We start from the raw sequence: 18,403 nt of genomic DNA, 5'->3' as shown, positions 1-18,403 counted from the left end.
TCTTTTATTTTGTTTATTTTTTGCACTATTTTGATGTTTATGTATTATGATTCTGGAAAAGCTACATTGTTAGATTTGGCATACATTGTAGTGTGGTAAACGATGTTGTAAGAGGTACAACAGTTTTCTGTTCTGTTAAACAACATAAATAAATACATGTTAAAACAGGAAGTACTGTATTCTGTTTTTAAGAGCTGGTATTGTATCATGTAAAATTATAACTGAAGTTATTTCTTTAATTATTTTAGAATAGTTAAAAAAGGGAACAACAGTAAATTTAAAATATAACATGTTTTATTACATTAAATACCAATTACAATGCAAGTTTTTTCAGTCAATTACATTATTAACCCAACAAACAATGACTTTTATGCACTTTTAAGGTTATTGTGTTACGCAGTATTTAATTATATTTAAAGGTAATTTGACTGTAAAAATCCGTTATTAAAAATAATACAGCATAATAATTGCAGTGATATCCTATAGGTGTTTTGACTGTTTTTATAAATATCATTCATTAAACATGAAACAGCTGAATTATAGCTGTGTTTTCCCGTGTTAATAGGTGTTCTGACTTTTTATACAAATAAATATAATTTATTAAACATGAAAAGGCTGAGTAGTGTTTACCAGTATTTATAGGTGTTTTGACTGTTTTTATACAAGTAAATATCATTCATTACACATTTAAAGGCTGTACAAATACACAATATCTTATGTAAAATTCAAGATATAAACTGTTTTTGTACATTCGTTATTATACAGTCAAAATCTGTGTTTTTATGTCAGTTTTTCCTGAGATTTTTTTAACAACATGGTTAATTTTCATAAGGTGGGGCTGGTCAGTGCAGGTGAATACTGCAATTGTTAACTGTGGCTATAAGTTTGGGCGAACCTCAGCAACATCTTTCTCTACACTACAGAAGCGAATTGTTTTTATGGTGTCCGAATGGGCATTAATATTTCGCCAAAGATACTCAGGTGAGAGCGCCTTAGTGGGTTTATTGTATAGAAAATACTTGTTTAAGTGAGACTCATCGTGCCATATTGCCTCAATGGATTTAGCAGCATCAATTTTCTGCTGCTCATTGCAGGTTTTGGTGAGCTTATGCACTTCCTGAATTGAGCCACCAAATGCACCACCAGCGTAATAAAAATCGCCTTCTTCAGGCGGTATGAATGCTTGCGACTCTGGTCTACGTTCATAGGTAAATTGATCCCGTGGATAATTAAAGAACCAAGGATGAATCACTCCTACAAGACTGCCTAAAGCCTCCACACTCCAGCGGGCATAAAACTTTGTATCCACATCAAGGCAGAAAATGTAGTCAACCTCATTAACCAGTTCACTCTCAGTTAGTTTTGCAATCATTTCCATCCTGCCCATAGTGATGTCCTGCCACCTATCCATTTTCGGGACTGTCTGCACTTTCAGCTGACGTTCTTCACCGAACTTTATATCAGGAACTGCTTCTGGTTGATCTGTAAACAAGTAATAATGTACCTGAAATCCAACAAAAAAATGCTGCTCAGCTGACTCCAGAAAATCTTTGAGAAAACGTGTATATCTGAAAAAGAAACAGATTTTGTAGTAGATGTGTCTGTTATCAGTTTCTGAAAACATAAAAGACAATTCTATTTACTTTAGATAGGAATTGTGTCAAAATACTATGGGTGAAACTTACTGAAGGCTTATTAAATAACACCAATCATGGATGATATAGGGATGGAGCCTGTGATACTAAAAAGTAATAACTGAATCTACTTGAAAAAAGCTTGTATGTAGAACTCATTTGGACCGAATTACTTGATAATGCTGTGCTGTATGAACTTTTAGGTGAATACAATAGTTAAACTATGTAAACTTTAGTAAGCAGTACTCTAGAGCATTGAGTGTGTTGTACTAAATGACTGTTCACTGTTCAAATAGTGCAAAGAAATAGCACGCACGCGCACACACACATCAGTGTTGAAGTTAAAGAGATAATAAGTTATGATTAAGACATTAATGGTGAACACCTGCTGGTTAATTCTATGTCAAATCAACTACATTTTTTTAATTTTCTTGTCTCTACATTTTTATTTTGATGACTCTTTATCTGAAGAAAGTAATACTAAAATGATAAAGAAAGCCAAAATATTAAATGCAATAGATGAATACAGCAAAATCCTCAGTGTTAAATGAACACTCCAAAAGCTGCAATCTATCATGTTTGCCTCTTTATCATCATCTCTGTTTGAAAACTAAAATTATAACTTGAGTTAATTTCTAAAGGGATAAGTTTAACTTCTACGCTGCTGTCAGAACAAAATACAAGTGCTCAACTATTCCAGCATCGACACGCGTGATTTAGACAAATCTTTTTTCTGTTTACAGACGTGATGCAATCACAAGTCAAATAGACATTTACCACAAAATGTATCACATTAAATCTAAAGTTTGTGTTTGTTATGGGTTCATTTGAAATCACAATTTTTGTGATTAACGTTTTCTTTAGTTAGGCATTTGTCGCTTGACCTTCAGTGAACCAAGTCTCCTCCTTTAGTAAGACCACTTGTTCATTGCTTGGTGTAGAGGAAACACTTTCAGAGGTTGTTTATTTATTTTATAATTTTAGACAAATATGTATGTTTTATATTTAAACATTCAATTATACACAAATAAAAGCATATAAAAATGCTCTATGCATATGATACTGTTATGATTAAGACTGCTTTAATACTTTATTGGGGGTTTGTTTTTTTGACATCATGACTTCTGATACAAATCTTAACAATGGTAACAGTAAATGGTAAAAAAGTTGCACAATTTTGTCAACTTACAATGCATGATGGGAGTTATGAATGAGTTTTATTCAATCCTTGTACCCAGCTTGCATTGCCGAATGAACTTTTGTTGTTGATTGTCACCATGATTGTGTTTTATAGGCTGATTGTTGATATCTCAGTGTGTCTGACTTACACCACAGATTACATTTATGTGAAAAATATTTAATTCTTAAGGCTAGTTGGATTTTTACAGCACTGTTGGACTTTCATTGTAGACAGGACATAAATTTATATACATATATTATGCAAATGACCTAAGTGATCAAGATGGTTTAATGGAGTGTGCTTGTGTTTTTAAGTCTTTTCTCCAAATGAGGCATAACCAACCAGTGGTTCGAAATATTGCAATTCCCTCCAAATCACTTGACAATTTGGTCAAAATTGTATAAATGTTGGCGATGTCTAGATTGCCAACTGTATACTTGGTCTCGGCTCCCGGCCATCTTGATCCTGTGTTGCGTCGGGCGTATGGGAGCGTAAATGCCTTTTTATATCCCCGCAAGCCGAAGATTTCATGGTTTTAGACATTCTTTAATATCAGTATTGCTCAGATGATAATGCAAATACAGTTTTCACCGGACCGCAATTATTAACAGGATAGTTGTAGCAAACTGAAGCAGAGCTCACTACTAAGCTGCCTCCTCTCGCATCGCGTCACGTGACTCATCTAGTGGTTCAAAATATTGAGTATGTTTGTGAATGTGCTTTGGGCAAGAGCCAGGTCAACGTACAGCCACAAACTAGTAAGCAATGTCCTCAACTGTGATTTGCAAAAAGCATCTGTGATGTTTTTACTGCTAATACATGCTGATATATTCATATTTGCTACCTGAATCTGTCGCCTCAGGCTTCCATTGCTTTTCCTCTGTGGCTATGGGACAGCAGGGAAGAAAAGCCTTCAATTTCAAGCTATTGCTCCCCATGACACTCCACTGACCTTGACAAAGCAGTGAAGCTCCACTGCTTTGTCAGTCATCCAAAGAATTCTGGTTTCTAGTGAAGATCGCCTGTCCACTATGCTCTGTCTCTATACTGCACTTTTACATCATTGGCCAGTTCAACCTAATGTAATTTTTATAATATAATATAACACCTTATAAAGTGTACCCTATCTGACAGTCCTTAAGCCAAGTTCAGTTTGCAATCCAACATTTTGTCCTTTGAACTGGATTAGCAATTCCCTGGAATAAGATGTCAGCCTGTTCTAACCCAGGAAAACCTGCGGTTCACTCTAATGTCACAGCCTGAGCAACAAAACCTAAAAGAGCACAATCCAATGTGCAGGGACACATTAGTCTACATTTCTCCATACTCCAAACCAATTATCTTATATCTGGAGCTATCACTGAAGCAATATAAATATCTGGTTGGATTACCATTGCAATGATTTAAAAGAGTGAAGCCTGTCATCCTTTATTGGTGTAATATCTCACCAACTGAAGCTTTGGGAGGCATTCCAGTCTATGTCACCTAATCTTGATCAAAGACTGGCACCACAAGAAGATAGCATTTAATTTCAATTTTCTTGCGGCACAACACTTTTGGGGAGTGTGAGAGGAAGATAGGATTGATAAAGATGTTGTTATCTGCGACTATTGAGGCCCAATCCATATCAGAGGAAGGAGAACATCTTTAATTCAAACCCCTTGGGTACGTGTCTTCCAATGTGGCCAATCTTGACCCAGTAACACCCAACTTTCTTATCATGCGGTGGCTGGATAGCAGTTATGGTCTAAGTCATGGATGACGGAGGCACTCCCAGGTGCTTGCTGACCACTTTTGGTCCTCCTTTATTCACCATTACCTGCCAAATGTCCAAGTCCGATAGAAATTGCACCACATATTTCCTGATATAACCAATGGTACTGTAGTCATGATAATCAATTCCCAGCAGCCAAGAGCACCCTGGCCAGTTGGAACAGTTGTCCGAGTGCACCCCAGTCAAGACTTAAAAATAAGATCAGTGGACAACCAGGGGCCTCATTTATAAAATGCTACGTAAAAAGCATCCTACATTTGATCTTACGATCATTTATCAAAAATGCATACGTGTGATTCATAAACCGAACGTACGCGCGTACCCCTTTCAAATCTATAAATCGCAAATGAACTTGAATTTGTGCGCGCAGCCAAGCAGTTTCAGATCTCCGCCTTTAAACGATGCCTAATTAATGTCATAGACATAAAAGAGCTCTTGTCAATGTTTAAACCTAATTTCAAACAGCAAGAATGGCTTTTATTTCCAAAAACCTGAAGCAATCGGAAAAGCAAAAGTGCGTACGTCTGCTCAGACCCTGACGTGGCATAAAGCACTTTTCCACGTCAAAGACAGTTTTTATAAATATGAACTTTGCCGTGGATTTTTGCGTACGCACACTTTACAATCAAATCTGTGCGTACGCATGCTTTATAAATTAGGCCGCAGGTCGAAGGCAAGGTTTATACACATGTGGCTTGACTAGTAGCTCAACCCTAAATCCCAGAAGAGGACAAGGAGGAGCCAAGTTTGGTTTTCAATCTAGCAAAAAGGCTTCAGTATTTAGTATTTTCCCAATATGTCAAAACAGTTGGAGTTCAAGTGAATTGACTTTCAAAATAAGTCTTTTAAAGAAATACAAAGAAATCCTCACAATGTTTTTTTCTCACAATTATTTCAGATTATTTTACAGTACAGCAAAAAATGTATGCATCAATGACAAGCTCAATTATTTTTATCAGTATAAAAAGGGAGGATTAAATATATACAGTAATATATAAATAGTGTAACTCACTTTCCCAAAGCAAAAATTGTGGTGGCTATGGTGATGTTCTGTTGTTTGTAGATAGAGTCAATCAGTGTAGGATCAAAGGTTCCCTCCCAAACAATTGGCGCCAACCATGGTGTCACACAAACGACATCTGCTCGACTGTTTTAAACACAGAAACAGCACTGTTTAACCTGACACTAAACTGAATGTGTGCTGCTTCTATTTAACACTTACCCATTCAGGACACTGGACTGTTTGTACAACAACCTGTTCAAAGATTAAACAGAATAGACGTCACTTTTTGGTTTATGGACTTAGATGCTAATATAGTTAACACATTAAGTTCCAATCATACCAATATAAATTTGTTGTGTACATGTGTGTAGTGGTACACACCCAGGTAATGAATGCAATCCCAAGTCTTTATGTGGCTTCTCTTTCCTGATTTAAAGATTTAAAATAATGGTTATTATATTATTTTAATTATGTGGCATCTAGGAATGTTTTGCTGTTTCTTTATAAGCAGTGGCGGGGAATGACTTTTCTTCCGAGTGGCGCAAATTCAAAATATATGTTCAGAATGTTATGTGCGTGCAGGGGCGGATCTTCCAGGGTGGCAGGAGGTAGCAGTTGCCACCCTAAATAAAAGCATTGCCACTCCATATGCCACCCCCGGGATGGTATCCCAATATATAATATATACCCGAGTAGGCTCTTTTAGCAAGAAAGGCAATGTAGTTTTTCTCTGCGTGTGTTTGGGGGGTGGGAGACACATATCTGACGATGATTGGTGTGTGTGCGTGTGTCTTAGAGGGGGTGGGACAACCATATAGCTGATGATGATTGGCTTAATTTCCATCGTTAGCCAACCAGAGGCAGCAGAGTTCATACACAAGCACGAACAGTCAGTCCGAGCAGAAAGTCTTTTACAGTGTAAAAAAAGTCAGCGCAGTCTTGCTAACTTGGTGACTTTGACGCTAACTTAAGAAACTTTTTAGACCCCTGTTAGCGACTTTATTAGAAAAGTGACAAGGACAAATCTAGCAATCTTTTCTGGCATGGTTGGAGACTTTTGGAAGAGGGTTATGAGAGAAAGAGATGTGTGCCTTTCAAATGTGTTTTTCATTAATATAAACATAGTTCTCATGCCACCCCCTTGCCACCCCATAAATAATTTTCTAGATCCGCCCCTGTGTGTGTGGCTTGTCATGTCAAAATATGTGTTTGGTGCTTCATGGGAACGTCTTGGTTTCGTCTGTAAGCTCCTTTACCTGAGGGAGGGAACATGAAGTTGTGTCGATGATGTGACACTAGGGGTTCGACCATGGGATCCCTCTGATACTACCTGAAAAAAGCCAATGAACATTGCGAATCAAATTTGTATCCCGTGACTACCGGGCATCCGAGTATAAAGGAGGCAGGTATGCTCATTTATTCAAGCCGTTTCTCAATACCAAGTTCGCCAAGTTCGGACTTGTGTCCTTCCTAGTTCGGACTTGCAAGTTCAGACTCGGAAGACCGAACTTCTGACGCGAAATGCATTCGGAGAAACTTCGCTGTCATAAGTCCACACAAGTCTCCTCTGATGCATCCTCGATAAAATGGGCGGATCAAGAACACATCCGGGGATTTTATGTGAACTTGGGCTTGATGCGAACTTTGAATTGGAACAGTACTTGGGCCGCGACTGACGTTTCACAAGTCCACAAGAACGCAAGTACAGACAAGAACGCATATTGAGAAACGGCATCAGATTTAATGCTGAGGAACTGTCCTGACGTGGCAGGAGGGACACAATGTCTCATTCCCTTCCTCAGGGAACAGAGCCTACATACGTAACCAAGATGTTCCCCTTCTGTCACTCACTCGACGTTGTGTCGATGTGACACTAGGGGTCCCTATGAAAAATGCCACAGAAACTGACTGTATTAGAAGCCCCAATCCGTGCGTCTGCAGCAGGCACATTTTGATATGACGAGCCACACACATGACGGGCTAAATACATAGTTTGACAAGCTTAATTTGTGCGCTTTCAAAAATAAATCACTGGACGCCACTGTATATAAGCATGTGAATACTATCAACAATACATGTAAGAAGCAACAATTTATATTCTGGATACTTCACAAGCACGTGAGAGAAGGCATACATTTCTATTGTAAAATTACAGTTAAAAATCATGTACTGTTGTTAGCACATTGATGTGATTGCATATGTGTCCGTCTACAGTAGATATTTAGAATCAGAGAAATATTTGAAATGCTATGTGTAAATCTTTACAATGGACATCTATGTGTGCGCATGAAGTTGTGTTAATGCACATGTGTAGGTATGCATTACATGAGCACTCACGTGATGCCATTTGTTTGTGGAGTATTGCACCTGAAATCACTTCAATTAAATAAATTAAATTTAATTCAAGAATAGACTTTCCAATCTGTAGCCATACTTTGTAGTATTTATATATGTGTGAACATAGTTGTGTGAAACTCACCTTAGCCAGATGGAGTTGAAGCCCAAATAAAAGAGCCTGTGACAGAAGACAGAACACTCTAATTAAAGTTATTTATATACATGTATACTGTAACTACGGATGAACGACTGTATATATTGCACATATTTATAAGATCTCAGGCTCCGAAAACATTTTAAAAGAACACAAAGAATGGCCTTCTAAGCTACCATAGTTGCAACTCTTGCAGCACCAGAACAGGGTGTTCAACGCATCACTGTTTCTGTTTAAAAAACGTTGTGCAACAGTTTTTCGGGGCTTAATGCAGCCCTGTTGATAAAATGTATACCTTGTAATGCACTCATGGCCTTAGCCAGCCAGGGGCGGAGCGAGGGGGGCTTCTGGGGCTCAAGCCCCGAATGTTTTGTCAAAAGCCCCGAATCGTTTCAGATCTGTAAAAGGAATTAATCCAGTACGCTAGGTGGCGGCATTCAGCTTTAAACGCTCCAGTCCCCCACTCCAGGGAAAACGAATGAGAGATTGAAGTTGAAGTCGAATTAATATGCTGAATCTCCCCACAGTAAACCCATTTTCAAAGTGCTTATTATTACAGTGTGTTTGTTATTACTATAAAAGTGTATATTTTTAGTTATGTGATGTAAATACTGTTAAATAGCACCAACTGATATATTATCTGCATGGCTAACGGCTATTGTTAGCGCTCTGATCTATTCTGCTTGCTCTGCTGCTGCACACTGTCATTGGTAACATTATATTTAAAGTACATTTAATCACAGTGAATTAAAACTTTGAAAGAAAAACTTGCACATATATTTTTTATAGATAAATATATATTTTTAAGATGTCAGGTGAGGAAGGATATAGTTAAAGTTACTTACCCTGCTGAAAAAAACAGCATCAAACCAGCATGGACCCGCATGGGAATTATGCTGGCCTATGCTGGTTTAGCTGGTATTGCTGGTATGCTGATTTTTTCAGCAGGGGAGGCAGCTTATGTTTTGTCCATATGCATTTCACTGAAAGTCACAATGATTTCACCTCAGAAATACATTAATAGACAGTTATAAAATGTGAATCCTCAATCTCTTACAATAATGCTTATGTGTGTGTCACAGGCCGGGGCGGACCCAGAGATAGCTAAACAAGGTCACGCCCCTTCCTAGTTTCCACCTCGAGGAGGTTCCCAAGACCACCATAATGACCAGACAGACAAGTATACTAATATTAAAATAACACTTTATTAAATATTTAAAAAGGGTAAGGGGAAAAGGGGAAATGGCAGTTAAAAGCAACTCTTCTTCTAGTCTCCACGACCACTTCGTGCAGCGGGGGCTAGGACTCCTTTCCTGAAGGGACCCTGTTATCCATGGCGCCCTCCGCTTCTCCTCGAGGCAGAACAGGAAAGTCAAATTAGTGCTGTGTTGGATATTTTCTTCGGTACCTGTTTCTATCACTGGTCTGAGATGTTTGTTCCTCCTCTCGCCCCTTAAGGTCCCTGGCGTCCTCCTCGGGCCGTACTGGGGGGAACAGGATGGATGAGGTCCGCGGCCAAAGTAATTCCAGACAGAGGTAAAGGGTCGCATGAACTGAGGTTCACCGTCCCTCTTCGGAGCGTGCTTTACGTCCCTCTTCACAGTGGGCTGGAGAACAGAGGGAAGTTGCACCACACAGGTAAAATATGTCAACAGAGGTAAGGGGTTTATTACACTGGGACCGTTGCGTTCCTCTTCACAGCGTGCTGGGGACAGAGGTAAGTTACACCACACAGGTAAGATATTTCACACAAAGGTAAGAGGCTTAATACACTGGGACTTGTACGTTCCTCTTCACAGCGAGCTGGAGAACAGAGGTAAGTTACATCACACAGGTAGGTATTTCACACAAAGGTAAGAGGCTTAATGCACTGGGACTCTTACGTTCCTCTTCACAGCGAACTGGAGAACAGAGGTAAGTTACATCGCACAGGTAAGGTATGTTCCACAAAGGTAAGAGGCTTAATGCACTGGGACTTTTACGTGCCTCTTCACAGCGAGCTGGAGAACAGAGGTGAGTTATATCACACAGGTAAGGTATTTCACATAAAGGTAAGAGGCTTAATACACTGGAACTTCCACGTTCCTCTTCACAGCGAGCTGGAGAACAGAGGTGAGTTACATCACACAGGTAAGGTATTTCACACAAAGGTAAGAGGCTTACTGCACTGGGACTTTTACGTTCCTCTTCACAGCGAGCTGGAGAACATAGGTGAGTTACATCACACAGGTAAGTTAGTTCACACAAAGGTAAGACACTTGATACACTGGAACGTTTACGTTCCTCTTCCAAACGTGCTGGGGACGAAGGTAAAGTACACCACACAGGTAAAGTATTTTCAGACAAAGGAAAAAAAGCTGAAAGGTTGTCTCACCCAACACGTGTCCCGGGGGGCAGTGGATTCACAAAACGCCGGCTACACACAAGGAGCGCCGGGTACGATGCGTACGGACCTGAACGCTTCCCTAGTTTCTCCCCCTCCGCTCTGATACTGGGGGTACTGACTGGGGCGAACTCTTGAAGAGGCTCCGTACGGGGATGGTGGATGTGCGTGCAACTGCAGTACAAAAGTGACCACAAGCGCCACACGCCAGGTGTCGAGCGTTCTTACTCACACGGTCTCGCAGATATGGTTCCCTACTGCCCACGCTCGGGATCGGTATAGGCGACGGCTGACGCACCGGGGTTCCCACTTTACAGGTTAACTCTCCTTCTACTGGGATGACCACAACGCGCTGGTATCCTCCCACGGATACTCCTGGACTGAGGGCGGCACCTGGTTTTACACACACTGCACACACTGCAAGTTTAAGTGCACACACCCACAAAATAAAGTTCAGACTCACCCACAGCAATCTTCACACATTTACGTGACTCAAAAAGGTGCCTAGCTCGACAGCTCCACACCACACCCGACATTCTTGGTTTGCTTCTTATTTAATAAATCGAGGCAATTGTTTGATTAAACATTGATTAAAAGCAGTGCTTTAAGTGGGACGGAACGCCCCGGTACTCAGTACCGCCACTTCCAAAAATAGCTCTTGAGCGTACCACCACCTCTCTGTGCCCCCAGAACGTGCTTTTAGCGTACCAGAACGCTCATTTGCACATCTGTTTAAAAATCAGAGGTTTCATTTAATCCTTTGGCTGCGCTGCGGCTTTTCAGAGTGCCCTCAATCTACACTTCCTTCGTCTCACAGAGAGCAGAGACTATATTACCCATACACCCTTGCATTTACAAGTTAAAGCTCATGCATCGGTCAGTCAGTGTCAACGGCCATAGATATGTACACTAGATGTCGCCTTGGCTACGGCAGTTTATTGGACCGAATGCGTCAAACAGAGCCGCCATCTTAAAACAGGGAAATCCCGCATCAGCGTCATTGTAGCCAATGGTGTAACAGAAATAAAATCACCATAAATCGTCATTAACACGATTTTCTTGGTTTTCTTTGGGTTCGTTTCAACAGTCAGTATTTAGCATTTAGTACCGGAAAAAATTAAAGTTTTGATTTTATGAAAATTTACTTTTTCTAACTGTAATGCATAGTGCTAGTAGCCCTTTCATCCATGCGCAGCACAAAAGTCCGGCATCGTTCATCAATTCGAAGTACAGGCGGCGATAGCAGCTTTACCTAGATACTTCCTATGACAAGACCCCTGTTCTAAGATGGCGGCGGTTTTGACGCATGCTCAGAGCCCCAAGGCGACATCTAGTGTATATATCTATGGTCAACGGCGAGCCGCCAATAAGCTCAAAGAAGAAGAAGAAGTCAGTGTCAACGTGCTCTGGACTGGAGAGGTGTGTGTTTGTGTGTGAAACGCGCAATCATAGCTGCTCGGTTAAAATGAAAATACAATGAACACTCCTTGTTTTAGACTCTGAGTAGTAAAAGAACAAGGTCAGAATCAGAGGACTCATTGGGAGACAGAATGATTGCTGCAGGTCAGACGCAAGCCTTATTCAATACCCTTTTGTATGTACGTGATAATCTCCGCTGTCACGGCTGTCAGTTTGGTTCCCCTCGACGCAACTTCGGATTTCCTCAAGCGATGTGCAGAAAACATTCTTGAAATTGTAATATATATTTAGTTTAATTGCTAAACTACAAGTGAACGAAATTTCAATGAATTTGAACGACGTGCACAGTAGTTTTAACACCCGCAAAATGGTAAACAATGGGACAAAATAAATGACTTTCGAGTTTTAAATGGCCAGTATTTTCTTATTCTTGAACCCATAGACATGGTCTTGGTGTCATTTTAAAGTTTTTTTTTCAAGCTCTTTCCATCTCAACAACTAGTTTTAGCATTTAACCATGCTGAAAATGTTACTCGCATATCTACCTTTTGCGCATTTTATTTATGTTCAAAAGCTCTACAGTAGCCCTTTCTAATGTTTTTTTTTTTTCAAAATCCTTTTGCACATTTTATTTATGTTCAGTAGCTTTTTCTAGCTCAAACAAATCCACAAACTTATAAAAGTATTTATTATTTTTTACGAGGTCGTCTGTTGACTGCTGAATATAAAACCCCTTCAATATAGGAGTCGAGTCAGCAAAAACAAAAAACAAAAATAGAGTACCGGCACCTCTTTTGGGCCACTTAAAGCACTGATTAAAAGTAAGATACAATTTATACAAAACGAAATTCACTTTAAAGAAAGTCTTTCTACAAAACAAACCTGCAGGGCTCGCAAAACTGCTAGCCCAACGTCTCGGGGCTATTGCGAATTCCTGTCGGGCTACCAAAAATTTATCTGCGCTCTGCCCGTCAGGTCAGGTGGAGGAAAAAATATTGTAATGTGTTTGCATTCTCTCAGATTTAGTTAGGTAATTATATTGTATGTAATTCGGCGTCGTGTTGTCATTACTATCCTCACTAACAAGTGAAGCTGTCAGGAAATGAAGTGAAAGCATATTAAACCCATTATTCCTTTCGTGTTCACATCTGATACCCAGCTAGAAGAAAAAAGTTCTGAGAACGTTCCCTGAAAGTTCCCAAGGTTCCCAAAAACATTCTGCCAACGTAAAAAGTGTCCAGTTTTCTTTAAGTTCTAGGAGCGTTTCTGTTGTCTGAACGTTGGAGTGATGTTGCATTTTACCATTTTTGGACGTTGTGACAGTGTCATGTTTTGATGTTTACACAATGTTTGAAACAACAACTGTTTATTATATTGACTTGTTGGTACATAATGGTAAAGATCATCACCTAATTAATTTACTAGTCAAAAGTTTATTTTCTGTCAATAATGTAAATGAGATCCAGCTCTTTCACAGCAGTTTGTCATTAAGGAGTTTTAGAAACTTTGGACAAAAAATTTCCGCTGTATAATTGGGATGCACAAACATCAAGAATCAGAGTATGAATCTCAATCATGGTGACAAATAAAATTGTTAAAAAAAATCCTTATTCATCCATGCTGCAATCTTTACCATTATGTACCAAGCACCACAGAAACACCCTATTAACTTCATAACAAATGTGGTGTATTAACAAAAAGTTAGCACAACCAGGATAAAAACTAGCAAGCAAAAAGTCAAGTGTCAAGAGTCCAACTAAAACAAACACTAATCACAATAAGGGTGACTTAAAATGAAACAAAACATCAGCATCTAAACCTAATAAGTGAATTGTGTTTTCTACAGCAATATATTTACTGAACATTCAGAAATAATGTTTTATAAAATAATAAAATGCAATGTTTCTCTATAATTTACATAACAATTAAACAAGTCAATATAATAAACAGTTGTTGTTTTAAACATTGTGTGAACATTAAAACATGACATTGTCATAACGTTTAAAAATGGTAAAATGTAACATTCCTCTAACGTTCAGACAACAGAAACGTTCCTAGAACTTAAAGAAAACTGGACACTTTTTACGTTGGCAAAACGTTTTTGGGAACCTCGGGAACATTCAGGGAACATTCTTAGAACTTTTTTCTTTTAGCTGGGTATGCGCGCTCCTCGGCTCTGCTCTTCACGTGTAGGCTACCCGCTTGCTCTTATGCGAACTTAAAGGGATAGTTCAGCCAAAAACGATATCAAACCCATGATCCACTCACCCCCAAGCCGTCCGAGTTGCATATGTCCATCGTTTTTCAGACAAACACATTTTCGGATATTTTAGAAAATATTTTAGATCTTTCTGTTCATTAAATGTAATGTTACTGCTCTGTGCCCCCGCCCTCCGAATTTGTCATACGTCACTAAGAAAAGTGCGTACACTACGCTAATACTCTCTCCTGAGTCTAAGATGGCGGCGTTACCGGAAGGTAGTTTATAACGTTAATAACATTTTAAATATGGATATTTCTACAACAACACCACACGGATTACCCACAGAAGACCTTTGTTTATCATCCTGGAGCCATTTGGATTTAATTTGTGAAGGATGGACACACTTTTTTGGAATTGAAGGTCGTGGACTATTGCTGGACCCCGTAACATTACATTTAATGAACAGAAAGATCTAAAATATTTTCTAAAATATCCGAAAATGTGTTTGCCTGAAAAACGATGGACATATGCAACTCGGACAGCTTGGGGGTGAGTAAATCATGGGTTTAATATCGTTTTTGGCCGAACTATCCCTTTAAGTCGTTTAAAGAAATAATAGTAATTTCGTTTTCAGAGACTAAGATTGTTTTAGCGTGTCATTTTTCTCTTTCTTCATTTAGTAACTTAAGAGAAGTAATATATTTTTGAGTGATTTCCGATCGATTTGACACATCTATATATGAGGAGAATGTTAAAAGCTTTTGATTGTCGTATAGGTGACTAAATTGCAGTGGTAGGATCTGTTAACCTAAAGTAAATTAAATGTTTATTTATTTGTCATTTCGTTTAACATCAGACGAGTCTAACATTATTTTAGCAATTCCTTTTTTCTTTTTTTATTTAGTAAGTTAACTTAAATATGTAAGAACGAAAATATATTTTTAGTGATTTTCATGAAGAGAATATGATGTTAGAAGCTTAATTTTAAACATTTAGTAGCCTAATTTATTTGTAATAAACACTTAAATAATAAATAGGCTATTTAAAAAGTATTTTTTGTGTTCATTTATATTTCTTGTCACTATGTGCAGGTTCTTTTTTTGTAGGCTATATGACAGCCCAATAACTTTTTTACCAAAAAGGCTTAATTAATGTCACGTTGTATTACGATTTAAAGTATCAATAATGTCAAAAATGTGACATGCAGTCAAGTTCGTGTGTGTGTGTGTGTGTGTGTGTGTGTGTGTGTGTGTGTGTGTGTGTGTGTGTGTGTGTGTGTGTGTGTGTGTGTGTGTGCTGTGTAAATGAGTGTCTTCAACAATACACTTGTGATTAGTGTTTTGACGAATTTTATAGACTTGTTACAGTTTCTTTTTCAAAAGTGACACCCATAGATTCAGGCCCACTCATGTGTCACATTCTGCATCCGTCACTGGGTGGAGCTGGGGATTGAACCAACCTTCTGGCTTGTAGACAACCTACATGAACCACTGAACCACTGCCGAACATTAAGATTGTTCCAAAAGCATTTCAAATACAAAATAGTATTGAAATATATAAAAATAAAATATATGTATCTGAAATACTGCCCATCCATGCTAATCTGCACGCTTATCTTTCAATGCCCATTTGGGTCTGGATTATATATAAACTGAGTGTTGATTGATCCCTCTGGATTTTGCTGTGCACCTTAAAACACAATTACTCTTTTATTTTTTAAAGCATTATAAAAATTACAATTTGATCAATAAATCACTGCTATTTAATTACATATATCAATATTTGCTTAGAAAAACATGCTTAGCCCACAAATAAAAGTAATTTGAAGACAATGTTTTGTTGGCAGATGAAAGCATTGAACAGACAGAAAGTAGCTTCAGGAGTCTGCTGTAGACTCAGTTTATGCCTTTACTTTAAAACAATTTGTTGTTTGATTTATTTTGTTAATGTAGTGACTATTGAAAATGTATCGAAATTCGTAAACGCAGGTGACCGCACAGAGGCGTCATGCCCATTCAAACTAAGGGGGCACGTGCCCCCTTGGTTTTTTTGAGCCAATGGATTTTGCATCCAACCTCAAAATCAAATAAGCGTCCATTAATCTGTTATTTGACTTTTAATCTATTTAATATGCACACTATTATACATTCTGTGTGCATCCTTGTCACTTTTCGGAGATTTTCGCCGTTTTGATAGTGTTTTGATCATGTTACATTACTTTTATTCTGGCGGCAGCTGGTGCTGCACTCAGCACAGTCGCAGACGTCATCAGCGTCTGGGCGCGCTCACGAGCTCTCTCCTGTTGCTGGCTTGCTGCTGCATTTGGCTATCTGAGGAATTAAAACGTGTTAGAAACGCTCACAACATTTCCAAACCCCACTACGGTAATGTGCAGTTAACCTCCTCTGTGTAGAAAATGTATGGTTTTAAATTTGACCGTCTCAACGTTATATTAGTAGAGATTCATCTTCTTGGCACAACGCCAAAGTTCGCCTGAGTTCACGCGGGCGCGGAATCTCACATGCTCACATATGAGGTAAAATTTAATGCAAAAATCCGTTCCTCTAATAATTTTATCTAAACATGGATTTAAAATTACATTAATTTTATATGATAATGCAGTTGTTGTGCAAAATGCATTAAAGACACAATTAAACAAGCCATTAAGACTTAAATAAATAAAACATGCCGTTTCAGATGTAAATATGATGCAAATGTGTCGTTATTCCGATTGAATAGTATTTGATATTAAAGTTAGTCATCACTTTTATTTTGGAGGTTTTTGCATGAAAGCAGGGGTTTTCAGATTGTTAGAAATGTTAGTGCCATGGAAAAGACTGAAAGCTCTATAATATTTAGTTTGATGTCTGTGTATGCACAAATTTCTGTGAGCTGTTGACACTGTGCCCCCTTAAAAAAAAATTGGTGCATGACGCGCCTGTGACCGCAGGCACCCGCTCATTTTGGATCAATTTAACATCTAAACATTGCCAGTATAAATCAGCTATATATGTTAAAAAATGATTTACATACCCAATCAGCAACACGCCAACAAACACTAAAGGAAAGAAATTAGGTCGCATGGTTGTTGAAACTTGCTTCCGTTTTCACTTGATGTCTGAACTGGAGGATGATAGTGTGAAAATATAGATAAGGAAAGTGATAAAGAGAAATTTAAAAGTCAAACGGAGTCTAAAAGCTGTATTTGCATTTACACCATACACATGCTTTATCCATGAAACCTTAATTACCCCCATGGTTTTGCTACAGTAACCACATTAAAATCATGGTTTTACAAATGGATAGGTGTCAGCATACAGTAGAAAAATTTATTTGTGATTTCATTAATATTTAAAGAAATTATCAACAGAAGAAATAACCAAAGATCATTATGGTTTTCCAATGATATTTATTACTTTTAGGTATTTAAAAATTCCCAACAATGGTATTTAAAAATGTATATCTTTATGTTTACATGTAAATGTATTTAGAATTGAAAAGCCCATATTTAAACAGATGACACAACCAAGACAAACATTATCCAATCTGCTTTATTTTAATTGTTTTCTAGTTAAATGTCATTAATGTTATCACAAAACCTGATTGCTGTCATTTAAATGTTCAGCTTTAACATTGTGGTTGAAATTTTCTCCACGCACCTGAGATCAGCTACCTGATGTCCAGTCCCTGTGTCTTGCTGGATCAAAACAATTTTCAATCGGTTATCAAACTTATGGTTAGGGGGGTAGTTTTCAGTTAACAGATCCAAACCAATGTGATTTGACAGGCTTTACAGGTATCATGACATTGTTCAGCTTTCTCTCATCATGTCAGGATTTGTACTTAAACCTATAGGACAGGGGCGTAGCCACGGGTGTGCCGTCACCACACAGAATGGCAGCTGGCACACCTAAAAATGAATGCAGAATAATTTTTTATAGTCTCAATAAAAACATTTTGCTAAACTAGGGCTATTGTTGTTTATTTAGAATATATGTAACCCGGTGTAAAGTTTTTAATGCTCTTTTGAATTTGTTCTGTTTTGTGGTTGTTATAATTGTTATTATATATAAACAACCATGATGTTGTTAATTTTATTTGTATTATTTTGTTTAAATAATTTTTGCAATTAAATTTCGAGGGAACAGGGGCGTTGCTAGACATAAAGCTCTACTGGGGCACAGGGCCCCCATTTTTTGCTGACTTTTTTTGAAAGCCTGCTGTGTGCAAGAAGTACCTAACATTATTAACATGTTTGGAGGCATAAATGGCATAACATGTTTGGAAATAATGACAGCAGAGAAATGATATCAATG

General features: G+C 38.2%; 1 protein-coding gene across 3 annotated transcripts; it reads right to left on the bottom strand.

Moving 5' to 3' along the window:
* Positions 1-358: 358 nt before the first annotated feature.
* On the bottom strand, positions 359-17,904 carry LOC129431154 (histo-blood group ABO system transferase-like). Of its 3 annotated transcripts, XM_055188903.2 has the most exons (8): positions 17,747-17,904; positions 17,121-17,210; positions 8,071-8,106; positions 7,929-7,967; positions 5,973-6,017; positions 5,811-5,843; positions 5,601-5,735; positions 359-1,568 (listed from the first exon to the last, which is right to left on the bottom strand). In XM_055188903.2, the coding sequence occupies exons 2-8, from the start codon at positions 17,168-17,170 to the stop codon at positions 878-880; spliced, it is 1,029 nt and encodes a 342-aa protein (XP_055044878.2). In that variant the 5' UTR covers positions 17,171-17,210; positions 17,747-17,904; the 3' UTR covers positions 359-877. The 3 variants fall into 3 exon arrangements, with proteins under 3 accessions (XP_055044878.2, XP_055044885.2, XP_055044889.2); XM_055188910.2 differs by lacking the exon at positions 7,929-7,967; XM_055188914.2 differs by lacking the exons at positions 7,929-7,967; positions 8,071-8,106; positions 17,121-17,210; positions 17,747-17,904 and having other exon boundaries at positions 5,932-6,017.
* Between the last annotated feature and the right edge of the window lie 499 nt (positions 17,905-18,403).

This window comes from Misgurnus anguillicaudatus, chromosome 19 (genome assembly GCF_027580225.2).
Source record: "Misgurnus anguillicaudatus chromosome 19, ASM2758022v2, whole genome shotgun sequence".
Classification (NCBI taxonomy): Eukaryota; Metazoa; Chordata; class Actinopteri; order Cypriniformes; family Cobitidae; genus Misgurnus; species Misgurnus anguillicaudatus.
The sequence above is the reverse complement of the archived record's forward strand: the minus strand, read 5'-3'. Positions and strand labels throughout refer to the sequence as shown.